The 17,732-nt window shown below is 47.9% G+C and overlaps 5 protein-coding genes across 5 annotated transcripts; 1 reads left to right on the top strand and 4 right to left on the bottom strand.

Moving 5' to 3' along the window:
* Positions 1-6,035: 6,035 nt before the first annotated feature.
* Positions 6,036-7,418, bottom strand: N7510_011831 (uncharacterized protein; the record flags this gene model as incomplete). Its single annotated transcript, XM_056983755.1, has 4 exons — positions 6,036-6,175; positions 6,344-6,601; positions 6,744-7,181; positions 7,232-7,418. The coding sequence occupies 4 exons, from the start codon at positions 7,416-7,418 to the stop codon at positions 6,036-6,038; spliced, it is 1,023 nt and encodes a 340-aa protein (XP_056827916.1).
* Positions 7,419-8,243: 825 nt separating this feature from the next.
* Positions 8,244-8,767, top strand: N7510_011830 (Short-chain dehydrogenase/reductase SDR; the record flags this gene model as incomplete). Its single annotated transcript, XM_056983754.1, has 2 exons — positions 8,244-8,454; positions 8,580-8,767. 2 exons carry the CDS (start codon positions 8,244-8,246, stop codon positions 8,765-8,767), a joined length of 399 nt encoding a protein of 132 aa, XP_056827915.1.
* Positions 8,768-10,805: 2,038 nt separating this feature from the next.
* On the bottom strand, positions 10,806-11,061 carry N7510_011829 (uncharacterized protein; the record flags this gene model as incomplete). The annotated part of the gene is made up of 2 exons (XM_056983753.1): positions 10,806-10,918; positions 10,965-11,061. The coding sequence occupies 2 exons, from the start codon at positions 11,059-11,061 to the stop codon at positions 10,806-10,808; spliced, it is 210 nt and encodes a 69-aa protein (XP_056827914.1).
* Positions 11,062-12,776: 1,715 nt separating this feature from the next.
* Positions 12,777-13,914, bottom strand: N7510_011828 (uncharacterized protein; the record flags this gene model as incomplete). The annotated part of the gene is made up of 5 exons (XM_056983752.1): positions 12,777-13,048; positions 13,177-13,350; positions 13,395-13,477; positions 13,738-13,766; positions 13,819-13,914. The coding sequence occupies 5 exons, from the start codon at positions 13,912-13,914 to the stop codon at positions 12,777-12,779; spliced, it is 654 nt and encodes a 217-aa protein (XP_056827913.1).
* A 2,250-nt stretch (positions 13,915-16,164) lies between these two features.
* Positions 16,165-16,416, bottom strand: N7510_011827 (uncharacterized protein; the record flags this gene model as incomplete). The annotated part of the gene is made up of 1 exon (XM_056983751.1): positions 16,165-16,416. One exon carries the CDS (start codon positions 16,414-16,416, stop codon positions 16,165-16,167), a length of 252 nt encoding a protein of 83 aa, XP_056827912.1.
* Between the last annotated feature and the right edge of the window lie 1,316 nt (positions 16,417-17,732).

The raw sequence follows: 17,732 nt of genomic DNA, 5'->3' as shown, positions 1-17,732 counted from the left end.
ATGTTGTGTAACATTCAGCATCCAATGTGCGGTATTTTTCCACCGCCAAGGGAAGATATATGATCCACCAAATCCACGTGTCATCCTATCGCCCGCACAATATACTTACATATTATGTGGATGATCATAGCCATGGAAGGATTCACTGCCGTGACTTCGATCACCGACCACTATATAAATTTGAGTAATGGGACATACATCGTGGATATACAGATTTGTGGCGAGAAGGACCAGGCTATATTGTGGCTGTTTTGCGTTTTATCTACATGGTAGGTCGGAGAAATTAGGTGACAACGGCACCAATACACCCACGGCACTCTAATTGGAAACTTAGGGACGAAGCTCCGCTATAGTGGGCGGCAGAATGCGGATAGGAGGTGTCCAAACAGCTGCTCGCAACTGGGCTCCGATCCAGACACCCAGTGTGTCTGCAGAGGTACACTGATTGTAGTAGTATGAACACTGATTCTTCATTGTTACTCCCAACGTATAAGATTTTTATATTCAGATTGAATACCGTAGCCCCTCTTCAGGATCAACCGGGTGGTTTTCCAGAGAGATTGTTACACTTTGAAAGAAGGCGCAAGTCCGGTAAGTACAAATTAATTTATTGTTTGCAAGCGACTTTTTGAAGTGCCAGGATCGCCTTGGTGGTGTCGAAAAACGTGTCTTCCATCGGCCTTCCCTGAGCTAAGTTGGAAAACACTTGGAGCGCATCTTCAATATTGAATTTCGGGAATGTAGGTATGACTTCGCTGTTTTCCCAATACGTCCGTCTAGCTCCGGCATCTTACGGAGGTCCTCGGCTATATGGTCGAAAGATATAGCATGACCAACGACAAAGCGTTTGTTGGCCGCTGCGGGGTTTGTGAGTGCTGCAATGTGGAGTTCGGCCAGGTCGCGAACATCAATCTATCAGACAAATAATCAATATATCTCGTGAAATCTTGTAGGTTGCAATGCTCACAAATCCCGGAAAGGCAGTTACAGGTACTGTACCAGAGTCGTTCTTAGCACTATTCATGATAGAGTAGACTTGCATGGTGCTGAAGTTTAGCTGGGAGAGATCCTTGACATTCTGGAGTGGCGGTCCAAATATCAGAGGCGGCATGAAGTTTGTTATAGTAAATGGTGGCTTCTCGTCTTTCACGAATTTCCACACTGCCTCCCTCTGCGACTTTTTTGCCGACACAGTAGGAGATCTGATAGGATTTTTTGCTGCATGTTAGAGAAAGATTATGCCAAAGATAGTATAAGGGAGGACGAACATAGCTATCTTGCGCTTTAATAGCATCCGCTCTATCCATGTGTAGCCACTGGTCATTGCTTAATGCTCGACTTTCTACGTCTTCCGCATTACCAAGGGCAATGGCGTTGATACTACCCGTTATTGCAATAGCTTTGACCTTCGAATATGTTTTTGCAGACTTCAGTAACCCGGTATTCCCGAGAATAGATGGTTCCTCAAAGTGTTTGACAAAATCGGTGTTTTTCGGGTCATCAAGCAGCGGCGCTGCGACATGGATGACGTAGTCAATCTCACTATGTTCATTAAAGATCGAGTCGAAAGCACCTGTCTTTGTAAAATCGGGCACCACTTCGAAGGTGACATGTTCTGCCCATTCTGGATGGGTTGATAGTATCCGGTCGGCCGACGATAAGGAGCGTACGATTGCAATAACCGCATGCCCATGCTGGATCAACCGGGCCAATACTGTAGCACCAACAAACTCAGAGGACCCTGTCAAAAGTGTCAGTGGCATAGTAAAGCCGAGACAGATATCCAATAATTCTGTGATCGATCAAAATGATTAGGGCGTAGTAGGCTTAACTTGAGTTGTCTACTAAACATGGGATATATACGTAGCTTTTATTACTCTACGGCATTCCATAGCCTGCACGACCATAATATGACATCTACACTCTAATATCAGAAGCAGAATATTGTCCAATGGCGTTGTTTACTCTGTCAAGAGACCAAACTTGTTCCCTAAAGAGCCGCTTAGTTTGGAACCTTACGCTGTTTAGAACACCGATATTTCCCGCCGTCACATATGATATATTCAGACCTCGAATCAAGCCAAAACGTCCTAGTAATACGATGCGCTCCTCAGTTTCAGCGCCTAAATAAGATAACGAATCCTTATTCTCGTGGTTCAACGAAACAGCCTATATGCTAATGTAGAGCTACTAATAATGACGTCATCAATTAATTTAGTTAACTTTAGCAGCTGTTCTATGTAAAATGTAATTGTCATTAAAGGTCTAGACTCCGTCCTGCGTAAGTGCCATATATCCAACTTAAGTCATATATACTTTGTAAACGAATGAAGAGTCTGAGTTGCAAAATCTATTAATGATAGTGAACAAAATGTCGACAGATCAAGAGAACAAAACCATGATTCTGGTACATGTAGTCGTGGAGCCACAAGATATACCCAAATTCCTGGCGGCCTTTCATACATGTTTTGAGGAATGCAAAAAGAGCCCGAACTTGAGAGATTCGAAGTGTTCGACATTCCGGCTAACAAAGGGGAGTTCTACTGGATTGAGACATGGAGAGGAGATAAGGAATGGTTTCTTAAGGTGAGTGAGATTTAGCACAGAGAAAAGGACAGAACAAACTCATTGTTTTGCCAAGGTACAAATGAATCGTCCATACTACGAGCCCTATCTTGCGGAAACCCAGCCTTTGTGGGCTAAACCCCGTGAGTATACGGCACAACTTGGTAAGATTATACAAGCGTCTAACCAGAGGCCTGCCTGAATAGGCACTATCAATTTCCCTTGAACATATTTCACATTTTCCGTCTTTCCAAAAGCAATTTTAGGACTGGAGTCCCTGAACATAGTCATGGAATTATTATGCGTAGAAAATTCCCCTCGAGGTGCCCCTAGTGGACAGTGTCAACCACTCTCTTTCTATGGTCATCCTTACTCTCAGCATCCTTTGAAATTCCTCGTACTGTCAAGGTGTACATACTCACCAATTAACATATTGAGTACGAATTATAATACAGATGCAGCTGTGTGCCTGGGTTGAGGTTTGCCTTGCCATAGTCGATAGATACATCCTTGATGATAGACTGTGAGTGAGGTTAGATCCTGCAGTCTATTTCATTGGGAAAGAATCGGCCAGGACCACCCATTAAACACATCAGCGCTGCATTTCACCACACAACGATCTGGCACTTCGAGGTTTAAACTCGTAACCCACGCCGAGAAGATGATAAGGCGATAAGCTCGTGACTCTCGATCGTCTCCCTAAAACTGTAACCCACAACAGAACTTCGATTCAATAGCTTCCTTCCGACAAATAGTCTGGATAAGGAAGGGATCGTCTGTCGGGTCATCAATTCGGAAGCCGACGCCCAATCATTTACCGCCAACACGCTCACGGCGCACGCATAGACACAAAAGGGTAGATTTGGGGGCCGCACTACGCCTTGAATTGGTGAAAAATTACATAGCGTCCCAGATACCCTGCTGAGGGCACGACCTCTTTGCTCGAAATTCAGAGTACACAGTTTCAACCTCCTCAATATTAGTCGTGGATCCCATTTCTACATCGTCAAGGAGAAGTGGAGATTCAGTTTTCAGAATGTCATTTGCCAGCCGCTATTCCGACGTGCTCCGCACTTTGGGAAGCAACACCATGGTCCAGCTTCTTTGTGAGGAAGGGACGAATATATTCCTCGCTGACAAGGATAGATGTACTTCCCTTCTTCTCGCTGTCCAGGATGACCATACTTTTGTCGCGTCACGGTTGGTAAAAATCGGCGTAGATGTCCGGGCAACAAATAACTCCGGGGCAAGTGCATTGCACTGGGCAATGATAAACAACAATTGAACATGGTACAACTGCTCATTGACAATGGGGCTGACTGAGGTGGAGCAAGTCTTGTGGTCGAGAACTCTGCGGATTGAATCTGCAAAATGTGGGAGCCAATTACCACGAGCAAAGGTAAGGAAGGCATTTATGATAATAAGATTGAATACTTATATCTTTAGTGAAGCCCCAAATTCAGTGAGTCGAAGTAGGCATCGCATTCCTATTGTTCACAAGACGGTTGGATTTCGAAACAAGAAAGGGATAAACAAGACAGCTGAGGTTTATATCGCTAAAAGCTCAGCGGCTGTGCTTATCAACTGCTGCCTAAGACCGAAGGTGATGGAAATAGTTTTAGAGTTTATTCACCATTGCTGATGGTAGTCTTGTATGACGGGAACAGACTCCGAGACTACAGCTGAAGAAGACTTCCACTGAATCAACTGCTGAAGCTACTGAATAGCCTGCCGCAGAACCTTCCACCGACGACCCAAAGGCTGAGGATATATTTCCCACCCAGGGCCTGAGAGATTTAGGTCGACTCATATCGACTCGAGTAGAAACCAGACTACTGTAAAACTTCTCTTTGTACCGCTGATCTGGAAAAGAATATCACTTACATCTCCGAAAAAACGCTTATGTTTAATGGTTTCAAGTTTCCACGCCAATTCTATTCCAGAGCAGACCGGGCAAGAGGCTTCCAATCCATCTGGTCTCTTCTGCACCCATTATTTCACAATGCAATCTGTATGATATACACGGCCGCACTCTAACTTGCACTTTCCAGTACCAGCGATAACGAGTAACTCATGACAAATCCAACATTTTTCTCTTGAACCATCAAACGCCTTGTCCAGTAATAATTTCAAACAGACACACAGACTACTCGTTGTTTGGATCTAGAGTGAGAGTCTCACGGATTTGGTGTTTCCACTACATACACACAGAATCTTCAAACTAGAGAGAGAAGAGAAGAAGAAAAGGAGGAAGGACATCAGGCAGTCTAAATACAGAGAGGCAAACAATGCAAACGAGACGATGTGATTCGAGTTTTTCCTTCAGGTCTTTACAGCTTTGGTATACTGTATTTATTTTTGGGCAGAGCCAACTTCTACCTTGTGTTCATTGTCTCTATTTTGACCAAAATTACTATAATTATTGTCCAAATGCGCACTTATCTTTCCATCGCTGTCCCCTTAACAGATAACATGGTCTTGGGTCAAATAGGCGCATGCTCACCAGAACTTGATAAACTATTACAGACTCAAAAGCATAGGAGAGAAGAGAATGCAAGTAAACAACGTCAAGACATGTTAGCGTCTCTTCCTAATTTCCGTAAGTTCCACATAGGCTCTCAAATGCCCTTGACCGGTATTTCAGAGGAAATTCACCATATTTGTCCTCTCCGTTCGTATTTCGGCGCTTTTAGTTCGTCTCGTTTCTTATCGTTTTTACTTTTCCTTTAACTTCATCAAGCTTTTTCTTTGTCAATAGATGCAGTAGCAATCGATCATGGTTTTCGACAAGACGCTTCACATTTCAGCTTGTGCGTCGGCACCATCGGTGATGTACGCAGCGCTCGGCGCAAATATACCCGGTACAGACACAAGGATGTCAAAATCTACGATTAGACGCCTCCTACGGACATACGAAATCCGAAATGGAAGTCAAAGAAGCAGATACTGTTAAATAAGGAGACTGCGAAGAAAAGACTCGCTTTCTCCCGTCAGTGGGGTGGCTTTAGGGAGTGGGGAAAGTTCATCTTTTCTGACGAAAGTAACGTACAACGTGGATCGTCCGATTCAATTCGTCTTCCGCTTCCAAAACGAGGCTTTTTTTTTACAAGGGTTTGTAAACTTGACTTGCCATGGGCAAGATATCTCGCAAATGAGTTGAGGTAGATTTGGATTGGTGGTAGGTCCAAATTAGTAATCATGGAACGCGATCCTAAGCTCTTCGCGACGGATATACCTCGATCTCTTATACCGACGCTCTTGATGATGGTTTAGTCGAAAATTTATTCACCTGATTCTATCTCCCAGCAAGCGCAACGGGTGGGGAGGGGCAGCGTTGTGCATCGCGCCTGCCTCTGTTCCAGATGCATCGCTTGACCTACCCACCGAGAGATCCGGCGCGGTCCGCCAGTCACTCGAACCCTCAATGATTCAGGATAATGAACCTGCACGATAAAATTGGCGGATACGCTCTAAATGACAGGCCAGGCTTTCGCGTCCTCGACATTAAGGACAGCTAGCGCCGCAACATCAAAGCGGTAAAAATCCGCCGCCCCACTCTCGTCATGGATGCACCGGATCCACATGATCCGCCTGAGCTCCGTTCGCGTCTCTGCCCACAACAGTCAGGCGCCGCGATGCCGGCCAGAGCTCCCGAAGCCACCGCTCCCTGATGCTACAGACGGTCGCGCCGCAGACAATTACCAGCCAGCGCAAGACGGGTCGCAGGCCTGAGTTTGTTGAAGTTGGTGCTGATATCGACTGCGATGCTGATGCTGACGCTGCAAGACTGCTACATGCGCTCGGAGGTGGTCCGCCAGGTGCTCGTAGGTTACCTGCCGTCCTGGGACCCGGAACATTGTCGTCAGAAAGGCCAGCAAGCCCAGACATAGCCATTCTCCAGGCGTGTCGACCAGTGAGTCCTTGAGATTCAGAAGGCGAGTCTGAATCGAGCTGATGATGGGCTGGAACTCGCTCACGCCTAGTCGCATATTGGTGTCCGTGTGTATGTTGATCAGCTCCGTCGGTTGCGCAAGTCCTGAAAGACAATGATGAGTCTGGGGTCCGTGGACGCTTCAAAGAGAGCCAGCGACAGCTCGACGTCCACGGATGGCGACGGGCGCGTAAAGGCCGGATCCCACGCCACGGGGCTCTTGAGAAATCGTGGCGCCCTCCCGTACGAGGCACCACATTAGGTCCAGGCACTCGGAGCTTAAACTGAGTGACAGGGTTCTTCCAGAGGTGCCCAAGGCCATCTCGCATCTCTACGAGCCGTTGCAGGCCAGCCATGCGCATTACATGCGTCGTGGTCGCCGCTAGTGCTAGAGGCAATGGCCAGGAGCATGACTGTATAGATAGTCGTGTCGTCCAGGTGCGCGGCCCCCGCTGCCAGCTTTTTTTGAGCAGCGCCAGCGCCCTCCCTAAATGGAAGTGTGACGACTTGGCCAGCGGCAGATTTTGCGCCCAGTCGTTGATGGTTGAGATTAACGAAGAGAATGGTGTGGAGGAACGACCTATCAAAGTCGACCAGATGAAATCTGAGCCTCTATCGTCGTTGAAGTCGACCACAATCTTGACGAGCGGGTACGAGGCTTCGGTTATGCGATTGAAAGTAATGACTGAATAGATGTTGGTCGGATTCGCGATCTAATCGAGGAGGCAGTCTTACACTGTCGTATCAGCGACTCGGATATTTGGCCGACCGCATTCGCAAAGTGATCGACGACTGCTCCAAAAGCAAAACCTCGAGGCGCCTGAGGTGGATGAGCCCACGGGCGCTCGTCTAACGACTCTGACCTTTGCTTTACCCGCCGCAGGATCGTCGTAGAAATGGATGTATTTTCTCTTTGAGCCATAGTTGAACTTGGTCTGCCCTTGATAGTAGGGACAGCGCTCGTGTCAACATTCGTACTGGCGACGTGTTTGGCTCCTCCGCCTGGCGTCCCGGTTTGAGCAGCGGGATCCCTCGCGCTTGTTCCGGCCCTTCATGCAGTGACTGCGGACCTGGGACCTGTCGGCGGGCGTCTGCTTTTCAGCCCCCGCCGTACGTGACAAAGGCGAATTGCGTCGTCATGGTCACTGTTCATTGTACTTTGCTTCAGCGGTTAGCGCACATATCCCATCGAGTCCGGACTCGGGTCTCGGAAGAGATGAGAGCGATGATGGGTAGTGGCGTGGTTTGTCCAGCCTCTATGCGGGACCCGGAATATATGCCCAACATGGCCTTGTGTGGGAACCGAGATTGAAGGATTAGACAAGCGACCAGATGGTTCTCCCTTTTGGGAGGGCCTGGAAGAAGCCGGACAGCAGAGGGATCGGCGCTGACGACAGAGCCGTAAGCAGGTGCTGAGCCACTGACCACATTGTTTGCCCTTTTTGGAAATGACCCGAAATCTTAGTGAGAGTGAAGCCGAATCGAGGATGATGAATGACGGGATTGCGGTCTAGGGTTCCTCCCGCGATGCTGTTTCATACGATAGATCTGCTATTAGGTAGATAATTCCGAATAGCATTGACACGATGTCTTTTCCTAGATGTGGCTATAAAGACAGCCTCCAAAGCTCTCTTCTCGCCCCACCCGCTTCATCAAGAGCCATCCCACCAATTCCTCCTCGCTGCTATCTCTATTATTTGCGTCTCGTCATACAGCAAGAGCCAAAGAAAGAGGGCTTCAACATCACATGGAACTCAATGGCCCCTTCTACCCTCTACGGCCTCGCCGCTACAGGCCTTGTCAGGGCCCAGTTTCTCCCAAAGCCAGTCCCGCCGCCTCTGTCAACGTGCCTTGGCGGACAGACGGCCATGTGACGGGCATAACACCGGTATTGGTCTTGCTGCGGTTGGCGGCCTTCTCAAATACCATGCCTCCACGTCGTTCTGGCGTCGCGATCGGTAGAAAAGGGAGAAGCCGCCGCTGCTCCGCTCCGCAAGCAGTACCCCGACGCTCGGATCGAAGTGTGGCAGCTTGACATGCTGTCTTATGAGTCCTCTATCAAAGGCTTTGTCAAAAATTGCAGCAATCTCCCCGTCTCGACAGGTCATCCTCAACGCAGGCGTGGCCATGGCCGATTTCGTCATCAACAAGGCGACTGGCCACGAGTCGACTTTCCCAGGTCAACTACCTATCTACCGCGCTCTAGCCATCCTCCTTCTTCCCATTATCAAGTCGAAGCGACAGGCCCAAGGCCAGGAAGAATCACAATAGTCGCCTCTGGGTTGGCACTCCGATCCAAATTCGCCAACCGCGACGCCAACCCTCATCCCGTCGTTTGACGATCCTAAGGGCTGAGAACTGCGGCCGCACTTGAGCGATACGGTCTGACCAAGACGCTGGTGTTGATGCTGGTTCAAGCTCAGTGAAGAACGTGGAGCCCACCGACGTCGTCATCAACGCTAGAACCGGGACTGGTCGGGCTCTGGTCTCCAACAGCACGCTCCCGCGTATCTGCGGGCCGTCTTCCACTTTATTCACGCAATTGCAGCGCGATCAACCGAGCAAGGGGCCTGGGCGTATCTGGATGCAGTTGCGGTAAAAGGCCAAGAAAGCCACAGTGGCCTGGTGCTGAACTGGGACCTCCATCCGTTTCACCCCATGATGTATGAGCCAAGCGGCAAGAAGATCACAGAGAGATTGTGGGAAAGAGCTTGATGGGAAGAAGCTGGGATTTTGCTAAAGTGCAGGGTATCATTGACTCTTTGCACAAGACGCATTGATGAGGCATTTGTTGCATGTCGCTGGCGTTGGGGGATTTAGGCCAATCTTGAAGTATTATTAATTGCAACATGTTTTTCAGTGGCACTCTCTGTCCCTTCCTGCGCGTTACATGGGTGATGTTGATATTTTGTTGCAGTAAAGATATCAGATGTTCCTGGAGCAGGATTGAATGAGAGATGGTCCTTGTAATTTTCACACTTGATAGTTGTTCCAGGCTCCAATCCCTGGAGTTATACGCTCGCCAGGTGGCCAGGTGAGCTAAAAAGTGGTAATTCCTAATAATAATAAAAAATTAAAAAACTACTATCTACTAATAGTTGCTCGTAGTTGGTGATTTTCCATAGTATTTACTATCTCAAAATAAATTCCTTCTTCAGTTCTCCGAGAGGGGAAGCTTGATTACGTATATCAGTGGGATGCAGACAATGCGGTGCTAGAGAGTAGAAATGTAGTGGATGCTAAAAACTCAGACATAATTTTGGCGCTAGAAAGGGTTTCGGATTTTGTCGCGCTTCCCGGAGTCAGTGACCTGGCCCTTCAGAGGTCATGAAGTGATTTCCACTTCGCGTTCTTTTGTTTGAAATAAAGAGATTGTGGTGACTGTCACTCTGGGCTGGAAATCCTCAACCGAAAGCTGGTCGTAGTTTTCAAGAGTTGTAGTTTATTTTTAAAGACGACTCAGAGCCCAACTCATAAAGGCAATATAACCCTAGAGTTTCTGTTGCTATTTTTGGACTCTAAATGCCGTTACGGGCATGTAAAATGCCGCTTTGATTACGCCGTCCGCGGTACGCGGCTCGCGGTAACATCATTGTCGGCTTAAATCCGACGAATTGCCCCTTATTGAATGTCTTGTCCATTCACACAAGGACCTATTTTAAGGCTTCAAGAAAATAGTTAGGTTTGTGTGGTTTGTGAACAATCTGAACAGTGGGGAGATTATGCTAACTCCATTCTGCCTGCTAGAATAACAATGGCAAGCACCGAACAAGCGAGTGAGTACAAGCAAGGGCTATTCTAGCCAAACTGTCTTAGCCCAACAAACTCGCACAGCTGATCCAGGAGGCTGCTTTACTGCCATACATCAAACGGACAGACTTCATTCTCGATGTCGGCTGCGGTCTGGTACTATTACCGCAGGCTTTGTCAAATACGCTAGTGAAGGAAGGACCGTCGGCGTTGATATGTCGGCAAAGGTCTTGAAGCAGGGCCAAGGCAGTGGCCGATGATTCGGCATTCTAAAGAGGGGCCGGGCTCCATTATTTTCGAGGAAGGCAATGTCCTGGAAGGGCTCACGTACTCAGACAATACGTTCGACGTCATATTCTGCTCTCATACCTTTGGGTATATGCCGCCACCAGACATGCCTCTTAAGGCACTCACCGAGATGCGACAGTACTGAAACCGGAGGAATCTTAGCCACGCGTGATACCGTCGAACAGCGCTTTTACCGGAGCGCGGATCCTCGACCGTCTCTGGGTGGGGAATTTTCGCCGAGCGGTGCTCAAAGGGGATACTGAAGCAGATTTCACCGCCTTTTATGCCGGCTTTGTTTCGTCGTGCGGGTTTCGATGCCGACGGGGGCAAGGTTCGTATCGGCACCGGAAGTACGGCGTTCTCGGGGCAGATACTCGGCAGTGGCTGGCCAAGCGTGCTGAGAGCCAGTTACAGCCCGGCGACCCCTTACCAAGAGCTGGCTGGAGGCTGGCATCACCGAAGACGAGATACACGAGACGCTGCGCCTCGAGAAGATGGGCGAGATGGAGATGCTTGGTATGCGGCATTGCATTGCGAGATGCTCGCATGGAAGTAGCTTAATGAATGCTTTCCTTGGCCAACGAACAGTGTCTGATGATCAATGGGAGCTATACTAGAAGATACATCAATTGTCAAACATATAAATCCTCGAAGTCAAGAGAATTTTGAGGTTTAGATGATCCCACCTAGTCAGCTAGCTACAATGCTGGTCGAAAATAAGCACAGAAGATCGCACTGGATTCAAATCTGCACCTACGGAGATGGCACCCACCCTAGCATTATGGTTTTCTATATCTGTTATGATGAGGTTCGGGATGATTCCGTACGTTTCACTAGACTCGTACAATGTTATGAATAGATATTGTCAGTATAATGCCCCTTGGGTAATTTATTCAGCCGCCGCATCTATACCGAATTACTCATCAATCTACCCATATGGCAACTGTGCCCCGAGCTGGATAGTTGGATAGATCACATTGAGCAGAGGTTTTCCGCTTCTCTGCCCCTATAAATATGGACATGATAGCCTAGACCTGAATACCATCGTTTTCAATCGTCGTCACATGACACTACCTAGTAAATTTACTAGTGAATACCAGAAATCCAGACTCCATTGAATGTTGCAGCCGGGCTGGCGCTCGACAGCCACGAGATATATTTAAGCCTTACAGACAGGGCATCGACATGGTTGGAGGACGGAACTACTGTATCATGCGTCTACCATCATACACATGCTCAACGCACAGAAGAGAATACGGCGTTCGATTGCTTCATTGTTCTACTCAGTTGGTGCACTCGGCTCTGCGCTGGCCGAATTCCATCCTGATTTTCTGTCGCAGATAGTGAAGATCAAGCCTGACGAACAGGGTTCCTTTGGTCAGCTTCTATCCTTCTCCGCCTCCGTTCCTCCTCGTCTTCTTCTCTTCTTTCTCTATCAACAGACGGGGACGGTCCGGATATAGCATATGAAGGACCTACGCAGGTTGGCAGGAGCTGTGCAGTGTTCATCTGACCGCAGGGCACAGTTTCTGTACGACAGTAAAGGTAGAAGGACCGCATAGCCAGAAGGCTTGGATGTTAGACCCGCGGTGCGTGAATAATAATAACAAAAATACTTAAACCGTTTTTCAAACATTGATCATGGAATCTAACTAGTGCTGGGCCTTGTATTCCTTCAACCACGCCACGACAAACTTGGCTTCCTGCTCTTGGGCCTTTTTTAACAGGAAGTGGAGGCAATTTAGGTGTCATTTCATTTCGGAAGAGGCCATTCTCATCCCAATGATGGACAGCTCCTTCTATCAGAATGCGCGGCTCGCTCGGCGTGCTTGGCGTGTTCAGATACGGGTCAGCGAGCGGTGTCACCGGTCGCCACGGATCACCTGCCCACCGATCTGCGCCAGACGTGGATAGGATATTTTAAAACCACCATATTTGTTAATCTGCTCCGTCTGGGCTGGTTTCTTGATGCCAAAAGCCTCGCGGCAAATGGTGCTCCCATACTCGATGGTCTGAGTGCGGGAGATCAAGAAGTGTGGCAGATTAGTTCTTGGGCGCAGTCAGGCCGACCTGGAGAAAGCCCCACTGAGTGCAGTACTGATACAGCCATGACCGCCAAGTCTGGAGTGATGTCATCTAATTTGTAAAATGTGTCGTTGCGAAGGCTGAAGTACTCGCTTTCCGGTGTAGCCGGCTTCCAGAACTGGCTGGATTTGAGTGTAGTTCATCCAAGCTGCCCAGTTTAGTAGATGAGGGCCAAGCTGGCAGCCTGCTCTCCGTATCCGCCAGCACTAATCAACTTCTCAGCGGTGGCCTTCTGGCTGACGCAATGAGGATATTTAATCGTGCTCGAACTGAGGTTCGTGCAGTAGTTATCGAAGTCCGGGTCGTTGACTGCCGGATCCCAGTTCCGGTCTTGCCAGTAGGAAATGCCGTAGGAGATCGCACTCATAAAGTCATCGTCATATTTGAGCTCTTGAAGGTTGAAGAGCGCCTTCAGCTCAATTAATGTGGCTGTGATTATGAAAGATGATGTTGTCCATTGCGTGGGTGAGTGTCTGAGTAAGGTTGATGCACGGTTGCGGACCGTATTGCACAATCGGATTGAAATACTCCCAATAATTCCACTGAGCCTCAGAAACGCCTGAGGAGGGAGATGGCACCAAACCATGTGTCCGGATAGAGCTTGCGGAGGAAAGCAGCATAGGCACCCGCATAGGAGCCACCATAAGCGATGTATGGTACGTTACTGGCAGTTAAATTGAGATGTTCTAGGCCAGGGAACACGATATTGTTGGCGAAATACGTCGTGTCGGCTAGAGACTGATCCGTGGTCAAAGACCGCAGGTTCTCTACGAACAAATCGGGACAGGGAAAGACTCTCCGTAATACCGGTGCTCGAACGACTCCAAGTCCGTTTGTTGCTTTAGCGAGTTATTGACGCTATACCTGATCAATAGCATTAGAAGGGCATTGTAATCACAGATAAGGCGCACCCTTCTGCAGATACGGTAATCGGTCGTCACCAGCGCTTTCACCGGAGCAAAGCACTAGGACGGGGCCACCGGGCTTGTAGTAGGTGAGTCAAACCAGTAGCGAATGTTGAAGAAGCCATCTGAGTGTGGTTCGTAACGGCTCTCGTTGTGGAGATGGTCAATTGGTACGGAGAAGTTGTAGGCTGGATACAATTTGACAGGGCTCACAGGGAGCCAGCAGCGAGCGCCTTGCTCGGCTGTTGTTGGTCAGCACTAGTGGTCGGACCTGTGACACGATGAATTGCTTACAAGGAGCCGCGATTGCAGTTCACCAACGGGCAATGAACGTGCCGCCACGTAGCCAGTGAAGCTGGCGAGCAAGAGATATAGGCACTTGAGCTCCATGGAAAAGCTAGATAGAACGCAAAGTGGGACACGACTGCTGGGGAGGAGCAAGTTACGGCCCAGCCAATTTATTTTCGAGATTGGGGGTTCGCTTAGCGTACTTCGATATTTAGTTTAGCTTATCACGCAATTAGTAAATACGTTTTACTACTACCCTACCCCCTCTCTGCAGTGGAGGACCAGGTAGCATTTTCTGCTTAAGCAGGTTTAACCGGGAGTTACATTTATTACGCAAGTTTCAGGCCCTCGAATAAATGTAAGGCTCGGTTAGGATCTGATATGTTATTGTTCGTGACCTACCTAATCTGGTATGTAGGTGACTATATATATACCCACGGGGATCCTCGCGGTAGTAGAGAGGTAAGCTACTGCGACTACAAATAGCTGGATCTTTCCTACTGAAGACAGATGGAAAATAGTACATGTTTTCAGTGTTTCCAAGGAAAGATAAGTATCAGTCTTCTCTCTCTATGCATCGTCAACATAAACAGAACTAGGTGTCTACTAACAAGTCTGCATTTGTGTGCAGGGTATTCTTGATACCACCTACCAATATCCGTTGCGATGACGAGAGAAGCAATTTTCAGTGGATGCATTTCGCTCTGCCGCATGTCAACGAGGGTCAAGTAGATTATATAATTTTTAGCAGACAAATTTAGACAAGACGACGAAATATAAATACCAAGTGGCACTACTTTTCCTTCGCGGAACCTCTAGCGACACTCACGATACTCAAACTTAGTCATGTGAATCTGAAGATTGTACCATTCAGTTAGCAGAGACGCAACAAAAACGCAATTGAGGATAAATTGATTATGACATTCCACCTCCTCCTCCCACACCGACGAACTTCGACTCAAAATCTACGAATGGCCAATTGGCAGTACCAAACGAATATCTGAATAAGCCACTGATTGTGGTCCACAACAGAAGCAACGTCTGTACAGATCGCGGATAATATGAGGGCTCTATCGATGTGTCCTGGCTGGAGCGAGAACAGAGCAGCGCAAGCTCTGTATGCGTCAACCACCAGATCCACGACGAGGCTGAAGACTACCTATTCTCACAGAACACGCTATTTTCCGCAACGCATTTGATCTCGTGACTAGGAGACTTTCTTGTCACGCTCGAAAAACCCGCGTGACGACACATCCGCAACGTCGGCTTCGAGGTCTTCTTCTATCACACGCGCAATTCGGCACGCCCAAGCGCACATAGCAATATGAGCGTGCCACACGGCTCTGCAACTAAATAAAACGTGAGGACAAGCAGTGGACGGATGTAGATAAGATGATAACTTACCAGTTCCTGGAAACACGAGAATCATCCACGTCAATGAGAGTGCAGAAGGTAGTTATCGACAAGATCTGTGAATGTTAGTAATGACGTGAGACTCGGGATATCTAGGTTGAGGGCGTACCGTCCAGCCAGTCCCATATATCACATAATAGTGCAGTCAGTGAAAGAATCGGGCTCTGGGACTTGCATGGTGCCTTTGAAGTAAAATCAAACACAAACCCAAGTGAGTCAAGATACATCACTAATTTTGAACGGGTTAGCGGAATACAACAATCAAATCAAGGAGAGCTGCTCACCTAATGCAAAAAACATCAGACTTTCCGCATTAGAAGGTAAAGGTCTGGCACGACTGTAGTGCTAATTGCTGCACACCTAACCCAATATAAGCAGCCTGTTCTACACCGTTGGTGGTATGTGCTTTCGAACTTGAGCTACAACCAGAAAATTGGCTATCCAAGATCAACGCAATCATCCGGCGGGTAAGAAAAAGGGCGAATTTATACCTTTGCCACCTCTAGTGGTGCGACTTAACTCTGAAAGAATAGTGCTCAAGCTCCTAGCGTAGAGATTCAACGTGTAGTCAAATCCCCGCGTGAGATCATCTTTCCATTGTTGCATTGTTGTTTGTGTCCTTTTCATGCCTTTCATGGAATTCGGACAAAGCACAACAACATCCTTCGGAGCAGTTTGAAAATTGAGAATGGTGGCCGTCGATATCTCCACTGCAAGCGTCTGGCGATGCCTGTGTCCACGCGCTATGAAGATCGCTCCAGTACTGCTTTTTGTCCTCCCGATGTTTCCGATGTTTGGCCATCATGCTTTTCATGAAGAAAGGATAAACTGCACTCGATGTGGACGTTATTCGATCGGATATCACCAATATTCCATAGTTGTCCTTTTATCATAGAATTCCATAGAAGAAGGTCAGCGTTTCTGTTCTCCTGAATCACCTTACATACCGCTAGGGTCACCCACTTGGAAGAAATTCCACCCAACCCACTTATAATATCTTGTGTTCACGGTCAGCTGAGGATCCAGTCGCCAGCCAAAGATGGCATTCAGAGCGTTGGGGATCGTTTGGTTTCGGATCATATCAGCCTCGCTCAAGACCTCATCGTTCCAATGTGTCAGATACCACCTCACGGCTTCGCCTTCTTTCCCCATCTTAGGCAGGATAGGCTCAGCGCGTTGCAAAGCCTCCATGAGAACTTTGCAACTGGTTGCCCATCTGCTCTCGGCTCCAATTGTGCTAGAGAAGACACGGCAAAGCAAGCAAGGAAAGTAGATCCAAGAGAGTGAACCGTTAAATGCATTCTGGCTGAACAGGAAAGATAATCCTTAGACTGATGGTTGGTTATTTCCTTAATGCCATTTCTCTCTCGACTTATATGGAGATCGGGGAAGATTTGGCCCCAAAACGTCCTTAAGTACATCCACACTCCCATTGGGCGAGGTGTGCTCGGGGGCGAAGAAAATAGCTCAAAAACTCACGATATTCCTTCAGGATGGGTTTCCATGAGGCTCGCACAGTGAATAAGTGCGTTTCGATGAGTTGTTTTTTGTGCCCTCTCGCGAACTGGCTTATGTCTTTTGAAGGGAAGTAATTACCCACTTAGAAGCGTGGGGGCTATTATTTCTAGATGTATATTTTCACAAGGCCGTGATATCCTCAGAAAAGTGAATGTAAGCGGCGTTCGACTGCGAACAGTGGGTAATATTCAACTAAGATCTCATTTTCTAAAAGGTAAATGGGATTCATTTTAAATACCATAATTTTTGCTCAATCTGTAGAACATTGGCCAACCCTCAGGGAATGGATCGTTTATGTCGACCATTTGCTCAAATGCCGACTTTGTGTAAAATTCCATTCATTGACAAAACCCAGAGAAGAAGGCAGACACTAACTAATTCGGAGTCTTGCCGTCTGACTTCGTAGACGGCAATTCGGATCCGAATACGCAACATGCAAGCGACTTGAGAGTTGATGAGCATAGATGCTCTCCCTGGGACAGCCAGAATCGCCGTGATGTCACTGCACTACTGGAATTTCCCATATTTTTGCATTTAGGATGAAATGATAAAGCGAAAAGAGCGGAAGCGTCGAGCGGGATCTGATTTTTGAACTACGTCCTGAATTGGTCAATTTGGGTCAACCAGGGGCTGATTGAAAGTTCTTTGGAGGTTAATAGAACTTGGATTAATTGATTTAATGACCTCACCCACCGACCTCATCCAACAAAAGGCAGCCGTACCAGCCATCACGATATTTGTCATGAAAACGGAGCCGCTCCGAACAGTTCCTCCATTGACCCTATAGGAACTACAGGTTTAAAAGGAAATCACAGAACAACAATCATGATCAATCTCCAGCGTGACGGTGACAGATGAAATGTGGATGAAACAAATTCACGGGGGCTAAGTTCTTCGCGTTTCCTCGCGAGACCACGCATTCGCGAGCGGCTAGGCCGACGGCGGGAGTGGGTTTAGTAAAGGGAGGCGGACTCGGTGGTCGAAGACTG

This window comes from Penicillium lagena (genome assembly GCF_028827675.1).
Source record: "Penicillium lagena strain IBT 129212 chromosome Unknown utg000009l_segment0_segment0, whole genome shotgun sequence".
In the NCBI taxonomy this organism is placed as follows: domain Eukaryota; kingdom Fungi; phylum Ascomycota; class Eurotiomycetes; order Eurotiales; family Aspergillaceae; genus Penicillium; species Penicillium lagena.
Note: the sequence above shows the minus strand (reverse complement) of the source record. Positions and strands in the feature narration are given on the sequence as shown.